Source organism: Cyprinodon tularosa, unplaced genomic scaffold (genome assembly GCF_016077235.1).
Source record: "Cyprinodon tularosa strain WSP-4 unplaced genomic scaffold, ASM1607723v1 ctg228, whole genome shotgun sequence".
Lineage (NCBI taxonomy): Eukaryota > Metazoa > Chordata > Actinopteri > Cyprinodontiformes > Cyprinodontidae > Cyprinodon > Cyprinodon tularosa.
Genome location: NW_024038851.1, coordinates 1782638 through 1803592, shown reverse-complemented (window position 1 = coordinate 1803592; position 20955 = coordinate 1782638). Strand labels below are relative to the sequence as shown.

The following is a 20955-nucleotide window of genomic DNA, read 5'->3' as shown; positions in this document are numbered from 1 at the left end:
TTTTTACTCTTGAGGAAACTTTAGTGTAACTAGTTTGTCAGTGTCCCTAATGTCACCTCAGCATCTATTTTATATATATATATATATATTTTAGAGGACTACAGCAGGATATATAAGTGTGCATTTGCAGCCTGACATGAAAGATGTCAAATACTTCACAAACAAAAGTTGGGCAAATGCCTTGTAGAGGACACAGCAAGGATAAAGCAGAAGACACTCTGGTCAGGAGAGATCAAAACTGAACTGTTGATCTAGTCTATATACAGAATTCTATAGCTGTCAATAAACATATTGCCAATTATCGTGAACTCACCATCCCAAATATGAAACATGGTGATAGCAGCATTATGTTATGGGCAAGCATTTATTTGGCAGAGCCAGTAAGAGTCTCCAGAACTGATTTGATGATGAATAGAGCTAAAAAAAAAAAAATAAAAAAGATGGTTTTAGGAAATACTGACTCAAGAAGAGAGTGTCTTGAACAAATTTGAAAATCAAAAAATAAATTTCAAACGTTGGGAATGTTGTCCTTCTGTTTCAGATTTTTAGGCAAGCTTCTGGTGCTCTTGCATATAAAATTCTAAAATAAATACATTTTAAAACATATGATTTGAGGTTGAAATGTGAAGAAGTGTCTTAAATCTGTATGTATTGTTTTTATTTCAGGAGAAAAACTACAATAGGCATTTTCACAATCTGGTAACTAAATGAATTTTAATATCTATAAATAGAACAGTTACGTTCAACAGTTTGTGTAAACGATCCTTTGAGCTGAAAATTATGAAATCTAAAGATAAAGAAACTTCTGCAGCTTTAAACCTCACACGGCTCAGTGCAGCAGTCCTGGCTCTGAGCCTGAGCTGGATGAGGCAATGTTGCGTAATTCACACATGCCACGAGACATTTCCTCTGGTGTCAGCACAACCTCCATGAGGTGAGACAAAACCAGTTAGGCAGAACATCACACAGATCTACCGACGGCAAAAAGAGAGGTAAGTTTTCATCACAGGGACTCTTTTTTTGCCTTAGGCTGACAGCTATCACAGGTGTTTTTTCTTTATTAGAAAGTCTGAATCATGGGCACTACAGGAACCCTTGTCCTTGTTTGATTATTCATATGCATCCCCTCCCCTGCTGTCGCATTGGGCGCATCCTAATGGTCAGTTTTCAAATGCAGACCACCTCCTAGTCGCGCCACTTGACCTTTTTATTTAAAGAGCGACCACACAAACTGAAATCTGCACTTTGTCTGGGAGGGGCTGCAAGTAGTAAAAAAGTCTAGTTTGAGACTACATTATTCATTATCTGCCTTATTAAATGGACATTGGGAATTAATTTTTATCCTGCACCATATCAACCACAGACCACCATGGAAAAAGGTATGAGGAGATTATAATGGTCTGCTGTCTTTGGATGGAAATGATGACACCAAAGTTTGGATACAGCTGGAGCTGCCTCTTGTGGTTTTGGAGGAATTGTTCATTCAGCTGGTGGAAATAATCCTCCTGGGATCATTGAGCTGCCAAAACATCCTTCCAGCTTTGTCAGGTTTAGAGTGGTAACAAGTAGTTGTCCCCTGCTCTCTTAGACAATGAATTAATCTGATTTTCCTGCTAATTAAGGATGATTATTAATTAATAATTATAATTTAAGAGGGGATCTTATGTACAAAGTAAACAATGGTCAGAATTTCATGTCTATTTTCAGTTCATTTTTCATGCATTTGTTTATCTAATATTACAGACATGCTGCTGTAAATCTTCCCTTTGAATTAATTTCACAAATTTATTTTATGATTTCTGAAAGCGTCTTCTATCTTAGTAAGTTCAAACATGAGAACTTTGTAAAAAAAGTCCAGATGGATTTCCATCTGCGAGTGCAGCGCACCACTGTACTGCTTTAAGATTACCTAATCTATTAATGGTTAATCTGTGTGCTCTACAGCGTTAGGGTAGATTTATGGTTAAAAGATTCCAGCTCATATCTGCCTGTTTAAAAATATAGTAATTGAATTGAAGACATAAGCTGGTTTTAATATGAATGACAAGATTTTAACAAGTAATTATTTTTATCCCCATGCCGACAGCCTTTGACACATGAAAGAGTTCAGTAGTTAAAATTACTACTTATTACTAACTTATTATTGATGTGGCAGTAAAATAATTTACATCTGTCCAAACATGTTTTTGTTGATAGTTTTTTTTTTTTTCCTAACCTTTATTAAATCCTTAGGTTCCACACTAACAGTTGTTTTCCTTCCCTATTCCCCTATTTGCTTTACAGTACGTAGCAACATGACAGAGTTTTGGAAGGAGCACTCGAAGGCTGCCACTGTGGAGGAAATGATGCTGGATACTCGTGCCAAAGAGCTGACTGAGCATGAGCTGCCCGAAATCCTCTCCATGCTGCCTCCCCTGGATGGATGCAGGGTCCTGGAGCTGGGAGCAGGAATTGGGTCGGTGAAAGTGCACTTTAAAACTATTTTACCTCTTTGTTTGAGCATTGTAATTGTACCAAATAAAATGAGTTTATTTGTAGGGTATATCATGAGTAATACACATGATAAATGTTGGTGTTTTTCTTGGAAATAAAGGAACAAAGAGGTAAAAAAAAATAAGAAAAATAAAAGAAATAGGAGAAACACAAGTGAGATTTTGAAAAGCAATCATTAAACAGAAATGGATTTAGGCCAAGACTGTTAATTTCACAAACACAGGCAGGACAATCATTTAAGAAGTTGTGTGATAATATCCAATCTCCTGCTGCGAGTCAGCATGCTTTCTTTTGTGAGCTTGTAAGAATCTCAGATACTATTTTAGATTGTTTTGATAATAGTAATCACGTTACACAAAATTTTGGTCTTGATCTGTGAAGAAAAACAAAATAAATATAAAGATAAAGTTTTGTATGTGCCTCTACAGCCGCTACACCAGTCACCTGCTGACCAAAGCGACCCACGTGACCGCAGTGGACTTCATGCAAAGCTTTGTGGAGAAGAACAGGGAGACCAACGGTCACCATAGCAACGTCACCTTTATCCAAGCTGATGTCACAAAGCTGGACATCCCCCAGCACAGGTGTGAAAAGAACAGACAAGTTAAAGGTTAAACAAGTTGGATTACAAAAAATCTTGTCTCAAACTGTGAATCAGTGGTGAAACAAGTGATCCTTTACTATTACTGTTACCCAAAAAAAAAAACTCATCTCTACCGTTTTCTGTAAAGTGTACTGATAAGTTGGGAATCAATTTTAGTAAATTGAATTGTGATCACCTCAATATATTCATAATTTCTCACCAAGAGGCTAATTTTTTAGTAAGTTATTTAATTGTTTCCTCAGTGTCAACTTTATCTTCTCAAACTGGCTGCTGATGTATCTAAGTGATGAGGAGCTAAAATCCTTTATGGAGAAAATGCTGAACTGGCTGCAGCCTGGTGGCTTTCTCTTCTTCAGAGAGTCATGCAATCACCGTTCAGGTGCTAAGCTAACAGGATTATGACTTTTCTTATTATTTGAATTTACATTTATTTTTTTTTAAAAATACATATGGTATTCAAAAGAAAGATAATTTTTACATTTTTTGTACAGGTGACTGCAAGAGAGATTTCAACCCCACCTGTTACCGCACTGAAGCACAGTACACTCACCTGGCCACCTCAGTACAAGTGGAAGCACCAGAGGGGGACCAAAACTTTGGTTTCGACATTGTCTTTAAAAGGAGAGTTCGGACTTATATTGAGGTACTTCTAGAATCTTATCTACAGATAGTTCCTTAATTTCATTGTTCCTTCATTTTAAAGCAGTAAAGGGGTTTATGATATGGACATATCCTTCTTCTTATCCCCCTCACCTCCACCTTATCAGATGAAAAACAATCCAAACCAGATGTGCTGGCTGCTGCAGAAGCTCCCCCGCTCCTCAAACGCCCAGAGCGGCTACGGCACATTCCAGCAGTTCCTGGACAACCAACAGTACACTAGAAGAGGCATCCTGCGCTATGAAAAGATGTTTGGGTCTGGTTATGTTAGCACAGGTGGACCCAGCACTACAAAGGTAAGAAACAAAAAGGGGTAAAATTCATACACTATCAAGAACACATATATCTGATGATACAGTTCAGACATCACTCTGCCTTATATTTAAAGTAATATGTTAATTATTCCCTATCTTCTAACCGGATAGTAATGTTTTGGATGTGTCCAGCAAAGGCCCTGTTTAAATCAGAAAGAAAATACTTGTACCAAGCTAAAGGCAGAGGGTGATGGAGGCCTTTACAATACAAAGACATAGAAACTAATTTAAAAGAAAATTTGTCAAAAGGCCAGTGGATTCATGCTTCCAAAAAATACATATTCAATAATTACTGACAAGGGTATACAGGTGCTGGTCATAAAATTAGAATATCATGAAAAAGTAGATTGATTTCAGTAATTCCATTTAAAAAGTGAAACTTGTATATTATATTCATACATTACATACAAACTCATATATTTCAGATGTTTATTTTGTTTAATTTTGATGATTACAAATGACAACAAATGAAAATCTCAAATTCATCATATCAGAAAATTAGAATATTGTGAAAAGGTTCAAAATTGATGGCCCCTGGTGCCACACTCTAATCAGCTAATTAACTCAAACCACCTGCAAAAGCCTTTAAATGGTCTTTCAGTCTAGTTCTATAGGCTACACAATCATGGGGAAGACTGCTGACTTGACAGTTGTCCAAAAGACGACCATCGACACCTTGCACAAGGAGGGCAAGACACAAAAGGTCATCGCTAAAGAGGCTGGCTATTCACAGAGCTCAGTGTCCAAGCACATTAATAGAGAGGCGAAGGGAAGGAAAAGATGTGGTCGAAAAAAGTGTACAAGCAAGAGAGATAACCGCACCCTGGAGAGGATTGTGAAACAAAACCCATTCAAAAATGTGGGGGAGATTCACAAAGAGTGGACTGCAGCTGGAGTGAGTGCTTCAAGAACCACCACACACAGACGTATGAAAGACATGGGTTTCTGCTGTCGCATTCCTTGTGTCAAGCCACTCTTGAACCACAGACAGCGTCAGAAGCGTCTTGCCTGGGCTAAAGAGAAACAGGACTGGACTGCTGGTGAGTGGTCCAAAGTCATGTTCTCTGATGAAAGTAAATTTTGCATTTCCTTTGGAAATCAAGGTCCCAGAGTCTGGAGGAAAAGAAGAGAGGCACTTCATCCACGTTGCTTGAAGTCCAGTGTAAAGTTTCCACAGTCAGTGATGGTTTGGGGTGCCATGTCATCTGCTGGTGTTGGTCCATTGTGTTTTCTGAGGTCCAGGGTCAACGCAGCCACATACCAGGAAGTTTTAGAGCACTTCATGCTTCCTGCAGCTGACCAACTTTTTGGAGATGCAGATTTCATTTTCCAACAGGACTTGGCACCTGCACACAGTGCCAAAGCTACCAGTACCTGGTTGAAGGACCATGGTATCCCTGTTCTTAATTGGCCAGCAAACTCTCCTGACCTTAACCCCATAGAAAATCTATGGGGTATTGTGAAGAAGAAGATGCAATACACCAGACCCAACAATTCAGAAGAGCTAAAAGCCACTATTAGAGCAACCTGGGCTATCATAACACCTGAGCAGTGCCACAGACTGATCGACTCCATGCCACGCCGCATTGCTGCAGTAATACAGGCCAAAGGAGGCCCAACTAAATACTGAGTGCTGTACATGCTCATACTTTTCATGTTCATACTTTTCAGTTGGCCAACATTTCTATAAATCCTTTGTTTTTATTGGTCTTCAGTAATATTCTAATTTTCTGATATGATGAATTTGAGATTTTCATTTGTTGTCATTTGTAATCATCAAAATTAAACAAAATAAACATCTGAAATATGAGTTTGTATGTAATGTATGAATATAATATACAAGTTTCACTTTTTAAATGGAATTACTGAAATCAATCTACTTTTTCATGATATTCTAATTTTATGACCAGCACCTGTATATCTAATATGATGGCAATTTTAAACGTTTTTACATCTAAATACAAACATTTTCTTACTTTTTCCCATCAAAACTGATCATTAACAGTTTTTAATAAGGTTTAGAAATGCATGTCTAAATAAAAAGAACTCTAAATCTGCCTTTATCTATGTAAAGTAATGAGATTTGTAAGTTTCCTAAAACAATTGCATTGCCATCAGTTTAAGTATTGCTTTACTATTGCAAATGGCTTCCAGTAGTAATGGAAAGATGTTTTTTATGATCAAATATAATAATGTCTTAATTTTTGCCATTACTTAATAAAGTAAGAAGGGATGAATATTTTTAAGTGATTTGCACTTCATCTTGCCATGCGAATTATGTAGGCGTGTTCGAAAACATGTTAGCATAACATAAGGAAGGTGTTTTACAAGAGTGATGGGACTTTTAGCTTTAAATAAAGGAAATTATTTACGTATAAATTACCCCACCAGGAATTTGTGGACCTACTGAACCTTAAGCCTGGACAGAAGGTTCTGGATGTTGGCTGTGGCATTGGTGGAGGAGACTTTTATATGGCAAAGGTACATTTGGGACAGCCTAACATTGATTGGTTTTGATTTTTGGTTTAGGAAAACTAAAAGTAAGGCAACGATTCTGTTATTCTTTAGATGTTTGGGGTGGAAGTGCTTGGCTTGGATCTGTCAGACAACATGGTAGACATTGCCTTAGAGAGAGCAAAAACAGAAAAACTGCAAACAGTAAGTAGCGTTTATTTCCATTTCCTTATCAATTGAATATACACTCAGGTTGATAGAAGTTTGAACCGCTGAACAGCGATTATATGCATCCCTAAGCTGTCAGCTTTTCCTCAGGTGCAGTTTGAGGTGGCAGATGCCACCAAGAGGACATTTCCTGAAGGTTCCTTTAATGTGATCTACAGCAGAGACACAATTTTGCACATAGATGACAAACTTGCCCTTTTCAAGCGCTTCCACGTAAGCGATGTATTTATCTCATTATTTCAAAAACTGATTGATTGATCTCCTGTTTATTGTGAGAGACATATATGAAAAAACTAAATAACTAAATAAAGAACTGTTTTTCCTTATCATCAGTAATCTTTCTTCTTCCTTGCATCCAGTCCTGGTTGAAGCCAGGCGGTCAGCTGCTAATCAGTGACTACTGCTGTGGGGAGAAACCATGGACTCCAGTGTTTGAAGCTTATGTCAAACAGAGAGGTTACATCCTCTACACGCCGTCAGAGTACGGCAAGGTAAGCCAGTATGCTGAACCAAGCCATTTAGATATGACAATTTTCCACTGCATCTGGTTCATAGCGGGGCTGGCGATCTAGTTTAAATCTATTACAATTTTAATTGAAGTTTTTCCATTTTATTTGTCTAAGCTTCAAATAAGGTGGCAATAAATTAGTTACTCTGACACCCATTTCATAAGCTTATTAATGCATAATAGATTTGTTTTACTTATTTCTATGCCTTTTTGTCATTATCATTACCTATTGCACAAACAGCAATAATATGTTTGAACAGTTAGCTTTCCTGACAAACATCCACATATTTAAACGTGGTTTGAGAAAGAAAGATAAAGTATTGATTAGATAAAAGGTGAAAGGTTAAAAGGCTTTTCCAAAAGCAATGAGTGAAAAATTCAACTGAAACTAACATTCCCTGATAGTACATTAGTTTGTTGATCTGCTTATTGATGTGACTGGGACCAATAATATGACTAAGAGGAATAGCAGCACTTGGACCAGCTATTGAGGATATAGATCGATCTTAGCCAAGAGCTTCCCCAGCTATGTTCTCTCAGTAATATCAAAACCTTTGAACTGTAGGATTTAGTTAAATCAATTCATAATTAAATGACTCTATTAATCATCAGCAAAGAAGGAGCAATAAAGTCAAAGTTCAAGACACATCATCTGTATCAGTTAAAGCGACTCTTAACAGGGTAGCAACACTACAACAAATTTATTATACTCATGACGTAAAGCTTCCTTCTACCAGCCAAACCTTTTCAGGTTATTTGGTTGTTTAAGGTGATGAGAATATGACTGTATTTTTAAATAATTTTCTTCATAGTGGATTGAATATGAATCTGTAATACTAGTGATTACATTAAGGATGAAAATTCTGTAAATTTAAAAAGTCCTTAATCACTTTTTTAGGAAATGGGTGATCGACTGCTACTAGAGCTAAATGCAGAGGTATAAAAACATATACATGGAGTCAAATTATTAAACTAATTATAGAGGGTATGTTGCTAATGATTTTATAAATTGTTAGTTTTTGATGGTTGAAAAATTATTCTGTCTTCAAAAAATGTTGAAGACCAATGTTTTCACCTTTGAAGAGTAATGCAGTCACAATCCACATATGTTGAGTTATGCCAAAAACAGTTGAACAACGTGTGATTTATTTATTTATTTTTGTCTACAGTTCAGCTGTGGATATCTTGTATTGTATCTTATCTTACTGTATGCTGTAGGAACATATCTCCACCAAAGTGTAAGATTTATCCTGTTTGAGTGTGAATATCTGCAGTAATGTTTACCAGAAGCAGCAGGCATCAAAATAAGAGCCATGTGAAGATGGCCTAAAGGGATAATAGTGAATTTACAGTATTTAGCTTTTGATGTTTATATTCTATTTGCAAAATTGGCATTTCTATTTGATCTTTACATTATAAACTAGTAATGATTATTTGAACTGCGCCTTATTGGCCAGGTCTGTCGGTCAGTTAGATTAATCTTGTTATATCAAGGCTAAATTAAAAAATGAAAATTACTCTGACTGTTCCTAATGGAAGATCTGTCTGTCAGGGTTGGATGGAAGTTGGTTGAGGACCCAAATGCAGAGATGAGGAGGCAGAGATGAGTTCTTGCAGATTTATTTGGATGCAGATGGAAACAGAAACACAAATCTAGCCACCAAAAACAAGAAATCAAAACCGGGAGACGCCACGGGGGGAAGCACACATGAGGGGGTCAATGAAGCCAAAACTGTTTGGGATTACTGTGAGCTTAATCCAAAGCCTTTTGCATCTTTTGTGAGGAAAAAAAACTCTAGACAGACATGTGATACCACTATGTTTTACTAATAAAATACAAGTTTATTTTGGTTTCTTTAGGTGAAGTAATACTAAACAAATGCCAGCAGATGGCGCTCGTCACAAACTTTCTCATTCCCCCTCTCTCTAATGCAGTTCATTCAGGAGGCTGGTTTCTGCAATGTTCAGGTCCAGGACAGAACCTCCCAGTTCATCCAAGTGATCCAGACTGAGCTGCAGAGAGCAGAGACTATAAAGGAGGAATTTATTCAGGTTAGTTTGCATTATTTTCCTGTTTAAATTGACAACTAACATATTACCTGCATCACATACATATTTATTTTGTTATCTCTTTTGTAGGAGTTTTCTGAGGAGGACTACTTTGCAATAGTTAATGGATGGAGGGAAAAGCTGGAACGCTCTAAAAGTGGAGATCAGCGATGGGGACTCTTCCATGCTACAAGGAACTGAATGAATTCACAAGAATTGGAATTAAAATTTAAAGGAGAATAATTATAGCTCTTTTTTATATGAAAGACCCCAACAACTATGTTTTTAATTTTTAAAATATCTCTAAAGTGTCAGAGATGATTTTGAATATGATATGATGACAAAAAATAAAGAAACCTGTTTTAGATCTAACTATATGTTTTTTCGAGACATTTTTTGAAAAGTTTTTGTATGCTCAGCCAACTGTAGACACTTCTACCCAGGATTCACAAGCAAGACAACAGATAATCTTGCTGCTTTTTGGTGCAAGATTATTTTCCAGGCAACATTTGGCCTTGTTTATATAGAATTCATGAAGGAATGAGTAATTTTGGTTCCAGAACACAGATTTTATACAGAGATATAGCAAACATGTTTCTGCTTATGGAAACCTGGGAGCAGGATTTCCTTTTGTGACACATTTGTTGCTCTTGGCTTAACTTGTTTTTATCATCTATTCAAGAGTTTCACAGACCTCATAATGAGTGACAATTACCTTGTCCTATTTTTTCATTGCCTACATAAAAATGATTTAACAACTTTACTTTTAAGTCCAGTGTCCTCTAGGACAGCAGAATTGGGGGCAACTTAGTGAATTAGTGAATTTCTCCGCTGTGAGATCAATAAAGCTCATCTAACTTCTCAGTCTTTTACAGTAATTCCAGTGAGCAATCCTCAGGGCATCACTAGTTTCAACACAACCATTCTTGTACAAACCCAGCAGCTGCACCTTATAGAAATACCTCTGGCGGGACTGAAAAGCTTTTCAGCCTGTTTGTCATGGACATGTGGTTGGTTGTAGTATTGCTGTTGATACTGTTGTACCATAAAAAAAGGACTGTTTACAGATAGGGATAGGTTACATAATTCATTATTTAATGCTAACTATTTTTGGAAAATAAACAGAGGAAGTTTTTACACACAACTAAATACATTGATCTCAGCCTCAGTATGGTTTGCATTTAATTTAGTTCCTGTAAATATTACATTAAAAAATCAGTAGAACTGTTGTTACTTTTTCCTAAATGGGCTCATTATACAACCAACCAAGCAGTCAACTCCAAAAACATCGTATAAAAATAAAAATGCCACAGGCACTAGTTCAGTTGGATGAACCCAGAACACCCCCAGTATTTTATCTGTCCATCTTCAAAGGATAGGTGGGATTAACTCTGCCATAAATATCCACATTAGCAACTCATCTAATCATTTTCCATCCTACATTTTCTTAGGAAGCAGCTATAATACTCTATATCCATACAATTGCCTTTTGTTTGTATTTCAGAATCAAAACAAGTTTATTACCAAGTAGGTTTGTACTTACAAGGAATTGGACTTGGTGTTGATGCTGCAGACAAATTAGATATATATACAGAATATCGAATCTATAGCTATATCCAATATAAAACATACACGATGCTATATACTGTATACTGTACACAGTAGGCTGTGCGTTAATGTAATACAGAAGGTCTGGAGATGGTACGTTAGTGTAGCTTCTAGGTCCTGAACGGGGGAGCCAGTGTCAGTGTCACTGGGGTCTCTGGGCCTTATTGATAAGGCTGGTAGTGGATGGGAAGAAACTGTTCTTATGGCATGAGGTTTTGGTCCTGATGTGCCGCAGCCTCCTACCAGAGGGTCATGACTGAAGTTTGTGGCTGGGGTGCGAAAGATCAGCCACAATCTTTCCTGTACAGATCCTGGAGAGATGGAAGATTGCAGCCAATAATCTTCTCTGCAGACTGGATGAAACGCTGCAGTCTGGCCCTGTCCTTGGAGGTGACACCAGTGTACCAGTTGGTGGTGGAGGAGGTGAGTAAGGACTCAATGATGGAGGAGTAAGGGGAAAGACTCCACAGTGTCAATTGTGAAGTCACAGAGAGTGACGGAGATAGCTGCTGATGGATTTACTAACAAGGTGGGCCCTACATTGCAAACTTTGCAAAGTGTACACATGAAAAAATATAATCTATTTGTAGTAAAAAGCATAATTACAAAATCATTTAATAAAAATATGTTTTTATTATCACACACAAACACGTTTACACCATATATGAAAACAGATTCAAAGTTAGCAGAACTATAAAGCCCAATGTGGAGAAGCTATATGATGCTTTGCACTAAGGTTTTGATTGTGTGTTGTGTCTGTGCAATACATGACACACCAAAATATAAAGAAGGTGGAATTAAGTACATATAAAAATAAAAGTGATTTTAAAAGTACTTCATGAATTAAAATCTGAAAAGTGTGGTGTTTTCATGCCTCAGGGAACCAGAGGAAGATGATAACCAAAAAAGCATGTATATAAACATTTTAGATCGTATCAATCATCAAGTTGGTGACCTGGCAGTTCAGTTCTCTAATAGAAATTAGCAGGATCCTGGAGGACGGCCAACAAAGTGGCAGTAACTGAGCAGAAAACAGATGTCCTAACAAACAATTTGTAATGTACCTCGTGGGTGTGTGGAGGAATTATAATTGCTAAGACAAATAAAGGAAGTGAAAGAGATACTCAAAAGCAAGTAGTCTTTGATCAAGTCAAACTTCTGATCAACCTTCACAACAGAGGGTGTAGTAGGAGAGGCCTCCTCTGGAAAAATATCTAAGAACTGGTTCCGCAGGGGAAAATCATGGTTCCACGGAATATGATAGAAAAAGAACAACATCCAAAATGCAAATGCTTTTATGAAGCATCTGGAAAACAAATCAAACTGTGTCTTGAAAATAACAAAGGCAATATTAATAATTGGCAATGCTTTTGGAGAAAGCCTGGTCTGATTTGAAGAGATCCCACAAAAAAAAAAAAAAAAAAGAATTTTAAAGACAGCCATATCACAGGAGAGAGAAAATCTTTCTATGTTTTAGGAAGATGAGTCCAAAAATGATCATGTAGCTAGATTATAATAAAATACATAATGCTGCATTGCTGATATTCTGGCTAGGTCCTTGGAGTTCTTCTAATTTGTTTCCCAAAGATCTCACATTGCCCATGATGACAGATGGAGGCGATGACTTACATTTCTTGTTCATCTCCTTCTTCCTGCTCTGCATCCTCAGGGCCTCCTTTTCAATTCAGCTGGTACTAGTGACAGCTTTAGAGATGTTAAAGAGCTGCTCCAGTGTGTAAAAAGTCAATTTGCTATTGTTACTGTGGTTACCCATAATAACAACTATCCAAAAATTAAATATTAATAAAAATCCTTCCAGTTTCACAGCATTGAAAACCAGAAGCTAAAAAACAACAGAAAAAGGAAACTTTGATCCACAAACTGATAAACTTAAGTTCTCTTAAAAAAGAATATCAGTCCAGCTGGCAGAGCTACTCCAACCTGCAGCCACCTTAAGCAGCAATTTTGGTAAACGTGATGAAAAGATAAAAACTGTATGTAAAATGAACAGTTGTACCACAAAGCAGGTCTTAAACATTTAAATTAATACATACCTGTAACAGTTTCCTAAACTTTTGGTTTGAATGTTTCTAATTATGTTGCTCTAAAAAGATTTTGCAGTTAAGTGAATGGGTGTGTCCAAGCCTTGTTAAGTAAAAAAGTGTTGGATGTTTGTGGCCAGACTCCCTGTATTTGTCTTGTTTTTTTACACTCATGACCTTTGTCTGACAGTATTTTGGCAGATAATGGGGTTTTAGAGTGAGGTGAAACATATTCAGCTAACATCCATCGGATGGAACTACAACGCCTGTGTCAAGGACCAAATCCTCCAAACAAGGCGTGCGCTTCTATTAATGGTCCTGGTTGATAAAAAAAAAAAAAAGTTATAACTGTAAATTTACAGTCATATATTTATATTACTGTTTTTATATATTCATTTTTTATCTATTTATTTTTTAACTATTTTTCTAGGCTGCACTTTAAAAAAAAGATGAAATTGTCCAGAGAGCTGTTCCAAATGGAATTTCTTTTTGTTTTACAATTGTGTTCACAAAATGACAAATAAATCTGTCTATATCTATATATCTATTTATAATGTTGTTAAAAATGATTTTCTTCATTTTTATTTGCATTGATTTTAAGGTGACCTAACTATTTTTTTAAATTGTACCTCATTTGTCATGGAGAAAACAGCCTTATTTAGGATAGTTTTGTGTTTTTTACACTGAAGTCTTTACTGGTATTCTTTAACACAACAAGCAACTACAGTATATTGAACAGATCTGTCTATGAAAAGCATAATATTCTTTAATCTTGTAGGTTAGTACAACCTTTAATTGTTATTTCATTCCTCATTTTTCATTTAAAGACTTTGTAGCGACTCTTTTAAAACTGTGGTCTCCAAGAAGCCATCATGAGCCCCACTTGCATTTTCTTTATCTTTTCGAAAAGGTTAGAAATTAAGATCAACTAACAAGTTTGCCAAACCTCCTCACCCAACTGCCTTGTTGGGTACAATCCTATCTCCTACAATATCAAGGGACCGCACCCCTAACTACTCACCCCAGATGTGGGGGAGATCTGAGCACCTGTGCCACCTGTCATGATTTGGTTATGGATTGTTGGCCCAAAAGCAGAGGAAGAAGGTCAGAGGTGAATTACTTGGTGATTTAATGAAGGTTTACTTAAAACAGAGGCAAGTAATCCAAAAAAATCAAAACAAGAAAACGAACCAGAAACCATGGAGATATCAGTGGATTACTATCACAAGGTGGAAGGCTCAGAGAGACGGAGTTGGAGGAAATTTGACATTGAACCAGCACTGAAGAACTGCACAGAGGGAGTATTTATAGGAGACTGAAACAAAGGGAGAGCTAACTAGCTGATTAGGAGCAGGTGTGAGCAGAGCAGAAACAAGAAAGGGGCAAGTGAAAAAAAAAAGAGAACTCAAGAGGGCAGCAGAGGGCAACAAATAAAAACCTGAGAACTGAAAATAACCAGAAAACACAACAAAATAAGAATTAAACCACTAAAGCTAGAAAACATGGAGCAAAGTAAAACCGAATACTCAAAAGAAAACATAACAGAACCAAAACTAAGACAGAAACTGAGAAAAAAAAACCCAAAGAACACAATAAAATAAGTATTAAACCATAAAAAACTAGAAAACAAGGAGCAAAGCAAAACTGAACATCCAAAAGAAAAAACATCACAGAACCAGAACTCTAACACCACCAAAGAAAAAAAACAAAATACAAACCGTTTACTTTGGCTCTTACAGTCTTGTTAAGGGTTCATTTGTACTTTTTTTTTCAATATTTTCTTGTTACCCACACACGTTTCATGTTTTTGAACAATTTCAGTGGGGTAGACATGCTCAAATTTTCTCTTTAGTTTCAAACTTACGAACTTACTATGATTACTGTGGTTGAACTCTTCGGCTCTGTTTTTGGTGCAACAGCTCTATGGACCTGTTGGATTTGTAGAACTGTTCCTACAAGTAGTTCCAGCTCATTTTAACGAGTTAATCCAAGTAGTCTGCGATGGGGTCTTTATTGAAGACACAGAGAAAGGATCTGGACATTTTTTTGCTGTGATCTTACAGCAGTATCCATGTGACTGTTTTCTTAGCTTCGTTAACACCTCTGTGTTGTATTCCCCCAGCTCTGCTGTAAAGTCTGTGGCTCAACTATATTGCGTTTTTTTTTTTTTTTTTTTGTTCCTGAAGTTTCTTGTGGTTTTCTAGAAGTTTTCAACCAATGGCTCGTCTTAGAGATGGGTTTTCAGGTGTAATTTAAGTTAATCTTTAAATGTGGAGAGCTTGTTGCAGCTTCAAATCGTAAATGTCATCACTAATGTTAGCAAAACTTTCAGAGCTTCGTTTTCTCACATTAATTTCAGCTTCACTTCTGTCAGAAATGGCTTCTCTTTAGGGTTCTGTTTTTTGGAGGGTTTTGGTATTTTTTTTAATGGGATTGCCTTTGTGAATTATTTAATTCAAGCAGTTGTTACAGTTTGTTTTCATAACAATGCATTTCTGGTAATGGAAACCTAAAATTCAGTTTTAGATTCTCCAAATGGTTTATGTCTGGCCAGTATGCTGACCAGGTAAGCACAATAATACAGCATATACAGTGGAAATCAAACAATGTTTTTTATTTTTTGTTGTTTAAGCAGGTGTCAAATCCAGCTAAAAAAAATTCTGCATTAAAGGCGCTAAGAGCTCTTGTTAGATGGCTGTGTTGACTGTGGATTTCATGCGCAAACAAATAACATGGCAGCCCAGATCATTGCTGACAGTGGACACTTTGCACTCAACCCTAAACAACTTGGATTATGTCCCCGGTCGTCCTAGGACCTTGATTTCCATAGGAAATGCAAAGTTTGCAATGGATCACAGATAATAACCGAATCCCTTCCTTGCTTCACCCAGGAAAGTTGAGAGAAGCATTGTACCTGGGATAAAGAGTCTATGTTGTAAACTAGGCTTAGATATGTTTGTGTTTCAGATTTCTTGAGCAGGGCAAGGTAATTTTCTTTGTATAGCACAATTCAGTACATAGACAAAGTGCTTTACATAAATTTGATTATAAAATAAAAAATAAACAACATAATGAAAGCAAAAACATTTTTAAAACAAATGAGTCAATTAGACCAAAAAAAAAAAAGCAGAACAAAAGCGAGTAAAAAAACACAAAGAAAGTAAAACAGTTGAATCACAACCTTAAAGTATTATCCAGTTAGCTGTTTAACTTCTGGGAGTTTGTTCCAGATCAGCAGATCATACAGTAGGAACTAATACTGCTTCTCCATGTTTGGAACGAGAAGACCTTAGTGGTCTGGGTAGTTGATTCACTGACAACAAATCTGTTATGTGTTGAGGTCCTGATCCATTCAGTGATTTATTGACTAAAAGAAGGATTTTAAAGTCTATTCTCTGAGCTACAGGGAGCCAGTGTAAGGACTTCAGAAGCAGACTGATGTGCTTTACTTTCTTAGTTATAGTGAGAACACTGGCAGCAGTGATTTGGATCAGCTGCAGCTGTCTGATGGACTTTTTAGGCAAACCTGTTATTAAGGTTGAACACCTAAACACTTATCAAATAACCTGGGGAAGAAGGACAAGAGACGTTAGATTATTTTTACCCGTGGGAAGTGACCCTTGCAAAGATGTCCTCAGTTACAAACTCCTACCGCTCTCTGAAGCACCTCTGCTGTCTTCAACACTGTTTATTGGAAAAAGGGAGTCCCTAGTTACAATGGATCACGTCGAAACACTCAAGGAATTTGTGGGGAGTAAGTTGCAGCGTGATACAATGATGCACATACATTTCTTTATGCAGACAGTGACCTTGAGTTATGAAAAACATTCAGTTCCTGGCACCTGCAAAGAAATACTTTCCCCAGAGTCTAATAAAGATCATAGAAAGAATAAAAAAGGTTAATGTAGGATAAGATAAAATAAAAAAGCTCCAACACCTAAGAAGACACTGTTGCAGTAATCAGTTATACTAAAGATAAATGCATGAATAAGATTTCCTAGATCCTGTTAGACATTAATTAGACATTTAATTCTAGAGATGTTCTTCAGGTGATAAAATGTTGCCTTTGTGTCTCTCCCAAACTCTCACATGGTCTTTATTTTACAGCCAAGGCTGCTTTTTTTCCTAATAATTGTGAACATTATCTTTTACACATTTTGAACTCAAGATTAAGCTAAACATTTCAGTTGTTTGCTAGTTTATTAACATGTTGTTTGGGGTCCTTCTATTTATTGCATTAAAAAAATGAAAGATTATCCATAATTGTTTTGGCAATCCCAATTCAGGTTCTTAAGTCAGGTAATATAACAATTTAATTGAATAGAAGAGTTGGGTTTTAACTTCAGGGGGCCTCAGGGGACTTTATCCTATGACCTTTGGATAGGGATAGGAAGCCACCATAACTGAGTTATCTGGTTTGTGCTTTGACATTTGTGGAGTTTAAATCTAACTAGGGACAAGGTAAACTGTTGTGTGAAATTTATTTTCCCTTAAATATTCTGTTCCCCTGACTTCTTTAGTTTACATGTTGTGATGTCATATTGTGATGTCAGACTGGTGAGGAGAACACGCTTTTACTGCAAGCATGTAAACCGATGGTGCCTGCTCTGCAAACCGGAGAATATGACTAGTTCTGAAACATATTTTTATACTTATGGTCCCGTTTGTCTCTGCATACAAATCAACATAAAGTTTGAGCACTTTCTTAATGCAGCTTGCCTCATGCCTTATTTTCAATTTTAGGATAACTGTTATTTTAAGGAAAAATAAAGATAAGATAAACCGAATATTCTGATATGCAAGTTTTTATATTATCTGGTAACTACACAATTTAATAAAGTTCTCAAAGTACATGAAAATTAAATGTACAAGATATGCCTCATAGGTCCAACTGATTTTTTTTATATCTTTATCTACACATTATTATTAAATTCTCTTTAAGACCTTAAACAGTAGTGTAACTTAATATGCCTCAATAGATCCAAGAGAAGCCATATCTATTTTTATCTGTATAAATCAAAAGTTGCCAACATTTAATTTTGAACTTCATGTCGCTCAGTCTGTGTCTCTTTTTTATTTATTTATTTATTTTAAATCTTTGTAAGCATGTCAGCTGCATTTCTAAAATATTCTATAGCATGGGCAGCTGTAGACAGGGGACAACGGGGGCCAGTGCCCCTGTAAATCATGTCCTGGCACCTGCTATGGCCCATAGATATCCATAATAAAGGCTAGATGTCTCGTCCGCGCTGCTGGCCAATGGGGGTCGACGTCCGCACGTGGCGGCCATCTTGCCACAGGCAGCTCGCTCATTCGTAACATTGTGTTTTAAAGGCGCATGTACTTAAATAACCATAACTTCCTCAATTGTCTAACTGTTTGGTTTGTTAAACAAAAGTCAGACATGTAGTTATGATACTGCACACTTATGAATAATTATAACCATGGTATTTCATATGAAAAGAACATTGAATAGAACATACAGGTGCAATAAATATACACATGCACAAGGTATTTATGTTAAATCAATATATGCTATTAAAACTCAGTGTACTGAATGGCAACATGATATATAGATATATCTATAGATATCTATATAGATATAGATACCTATATATATAAATATGTGTGTGTATGTATATATGTATATATGTGTATGTATATATATATATATATATATATATATATATATATATATATATATATATATATATATACACATACATATAAATAAACACTTTTATTTCACAGTCCTAATTTATTTATATTTACATACATACTTTTATAATATGAATATTATTGTTATAATAAAATATGAAATACTGACAAAAAAGGCTTATTGTGTGGCAACCTCTTGGTGTAGAAGCATAATCCAGGTTTCAAATTAAAGGTAACACTGAAGTTTCATGTAGACTATTCGGATTATATATCAGGGGTAATTACACAAAAGTTCTTATTTTTAAACCATTATAAAGGTGACATTTATTTGCTATTAAAATTGGTACAATAGTCCCCTTCACAAGTATATACAGATGTAGCATGTTGAAATCCCCACCTACACTACTGTGATGGTATACACATGGAAGACAGAGATTTAAAAAATGACCCAAAAAACATAGCTTGGCTAATGCCCTTTGAAAAGGACAGTTTTATTGAGCTTCTGTATAATGTACAAGAGAGCGTTGTCCACAAGGCCATCAAAGCGGACAGGAAGGTAGCTGTGGTCATGTACTAGTGCAGGAATGTCAGCAAACGGGGATGGAAGATCTTCTCCTCCTGCTTACACATTATATAACCTGCAGAAACAAAAACAAAAGTGACCAACAACAATTCACAGTGTATAAGATTGGTATATCAATATGTGATTAAATTTCAATGATACACATGCCCTTTGAAGATGAGCTGGAAAGTTGAAAATGTTTGGCACAACACCATCTTTAAGTTGTCCAAATGAAACTAATACAAACTTATAAAAGCTTTGAGTCAACAACAGTCTTGTAATACAATTATGGCATAGCAAAAGTCTGGCATCTTCCTTTTAATAAACCCAGCAAATTCCTGTAACATAATGTAAGATGTGTTGACAGACCAAATCGATTGGAAATCATGTTAAATTCTGCCTCTTCCACTGATGTAAAGTTGCTGGTTAACGTTAGCAGCTAGCTAAACTGTAACGTTAGCTGCTAACTTACTAACGTTAGGTCTCACTTTGCAGCTTCTTGTTATTAGCCAGCTAATGTTAGGCTAATAATGAAAATACAACAACACTCAGATTATTGTTATTAGCCAACTAATAACTACAACCACATCCACAAATATTGTAATTTACACCAAAGATTAATTGTCATACAATCGTTATTGGTGTCAGTAAAACCTATATAATTGACTAATAATCTCAGCCTTGATAACTTGCGCAAGTAGCCGTGATGCACAACTATGCTGCATGATTAAGTAATTTTTCGACAAGAAAATCTGCAGTTTCGACATGTTCAAGCATCTAGAATTATAGCCACGTTCATAATGTTTGTAAGAAACCAAACTGTTTGTAAATCCGTCAAGAATTCAGTGAGGTAGGAGTATTTGTGTTCGTGCTGATCACTCACCTTACATTAGGTACCACAGAGCACAACAGAAAGCCTGCCTGAGGTAAGATGGCCGCCGGTGATGACGTTTGAGACTCCGCCGTAAGACATCTAGCCTTTATTATGGATATCTATGCTATGGCCCCTGTACTGAAGACATAATACTTAAAAGAAATTCTAATGATGACATGCACTGGGACAGACACAGTTACTGATAGGTACTTTGGATCTATTTAATTTTTTTTCTGTACAAATTATGTTTTACCAATTATTTAAAAACAATAAGGTGATAGCTTCAAAGGTATTGAGACAGGATCCCAGTTTTCATCTACTAAATGTTTTTTTTTTTTCAAAACAAATAAAAAAATTCTTTAACTTTTACAGCTGAATTTATCAGTTAAAATACTAATATTGTATATTGTATATTGACCTCATAAGAATTTGAATTTTTATTAAACCTAATTGAAAAGAAATTTCACTTCATGCAGCTATATTAATATATCTGAATTCTTTGCCCTGATTTTTATTTCATGCTTTTCTGTGCCCCCATGAAAACACTCTGGCCCCCTCCTACATTTGGTCTAGAACCGCCCCTGTTCTATAGAACTTTTATAACAGTAAAATCAGTTTATTCTTGTGGTATAAGTGGTAAGTTTTTTCTTGTTTTATCTTCTGTAAATGCTGCTTCCAGATTTACTTTGTAGCAGATAGGAAAATAAGGTTGATGCCCCCAAAGCGCACTCATAAACATCAGATCATTTCAGATCAAACAAGTTAAACTATTTCATTCATCTGCAGATACATCAAAAGAAAAGCAAGGGAAAAAAAACAGCAAAAGATGCTTTAGGATTTGGAAGATGAGTCATTAGTCAATTTAAAGTATGCTCGTGCAGCACTTCCTTGTGTGGAGGCA

General features: G+C 36.1%; 1 protein-coding gene across 3 annotated transcripts; it reads left to right on the top strand.

Moving 5' to 3' along the window:
- The first annotated feature begins 839 nt into the window (after window positions 1–839).
- On the top strand, window positions 840–9682 carry pmt (phosphoethanolamine methyltransferase). Of its 3 annotated transcripts, XM_038286539.1 has the most exons (13): window positions 854–992; window positions 1065–1159; window positions 2284–2455; window positions 2922–3077; window positions 3340–3476; window positions 3589–3740; window positions 3865–4053; window positions 6463–6552; window positions 6640–6729; window positions 6844–6966; window positions 7113–7244; window positions 9197–9313; window positions 9401–9682. In XM_038286539.1, the coding sequence occupies exons 3-13, from the start codon at window positions 2295–2297 to the stop codon at window positions 9509–9511; spliced, it is 1458 nt and encodes a 485-aa protein (XP_038142467.1). In that variant the 5' UTR covers window positions 854–992; window positions 1065–1159; window positions 2284–2294; the 3' UTR covers window positions 9512–9682. The 3 variants fall into 3 exon arrangements, with proteins under 3 accessions (XP_038142466.1, XP_038142467.1, XP_038142465.1); XM_038286538.1 differs by lacking the exon at window positions 1065–1159 and having other exon boundaries at window positions 840–992; XM_038286537.1 differs by lacking the exons at window positions 854–992; window positions 1065–1159 and adding an exon at window positions 1221–1379.
- Window positions 9683–20955: the final 11273 nt, after the last annotated feature.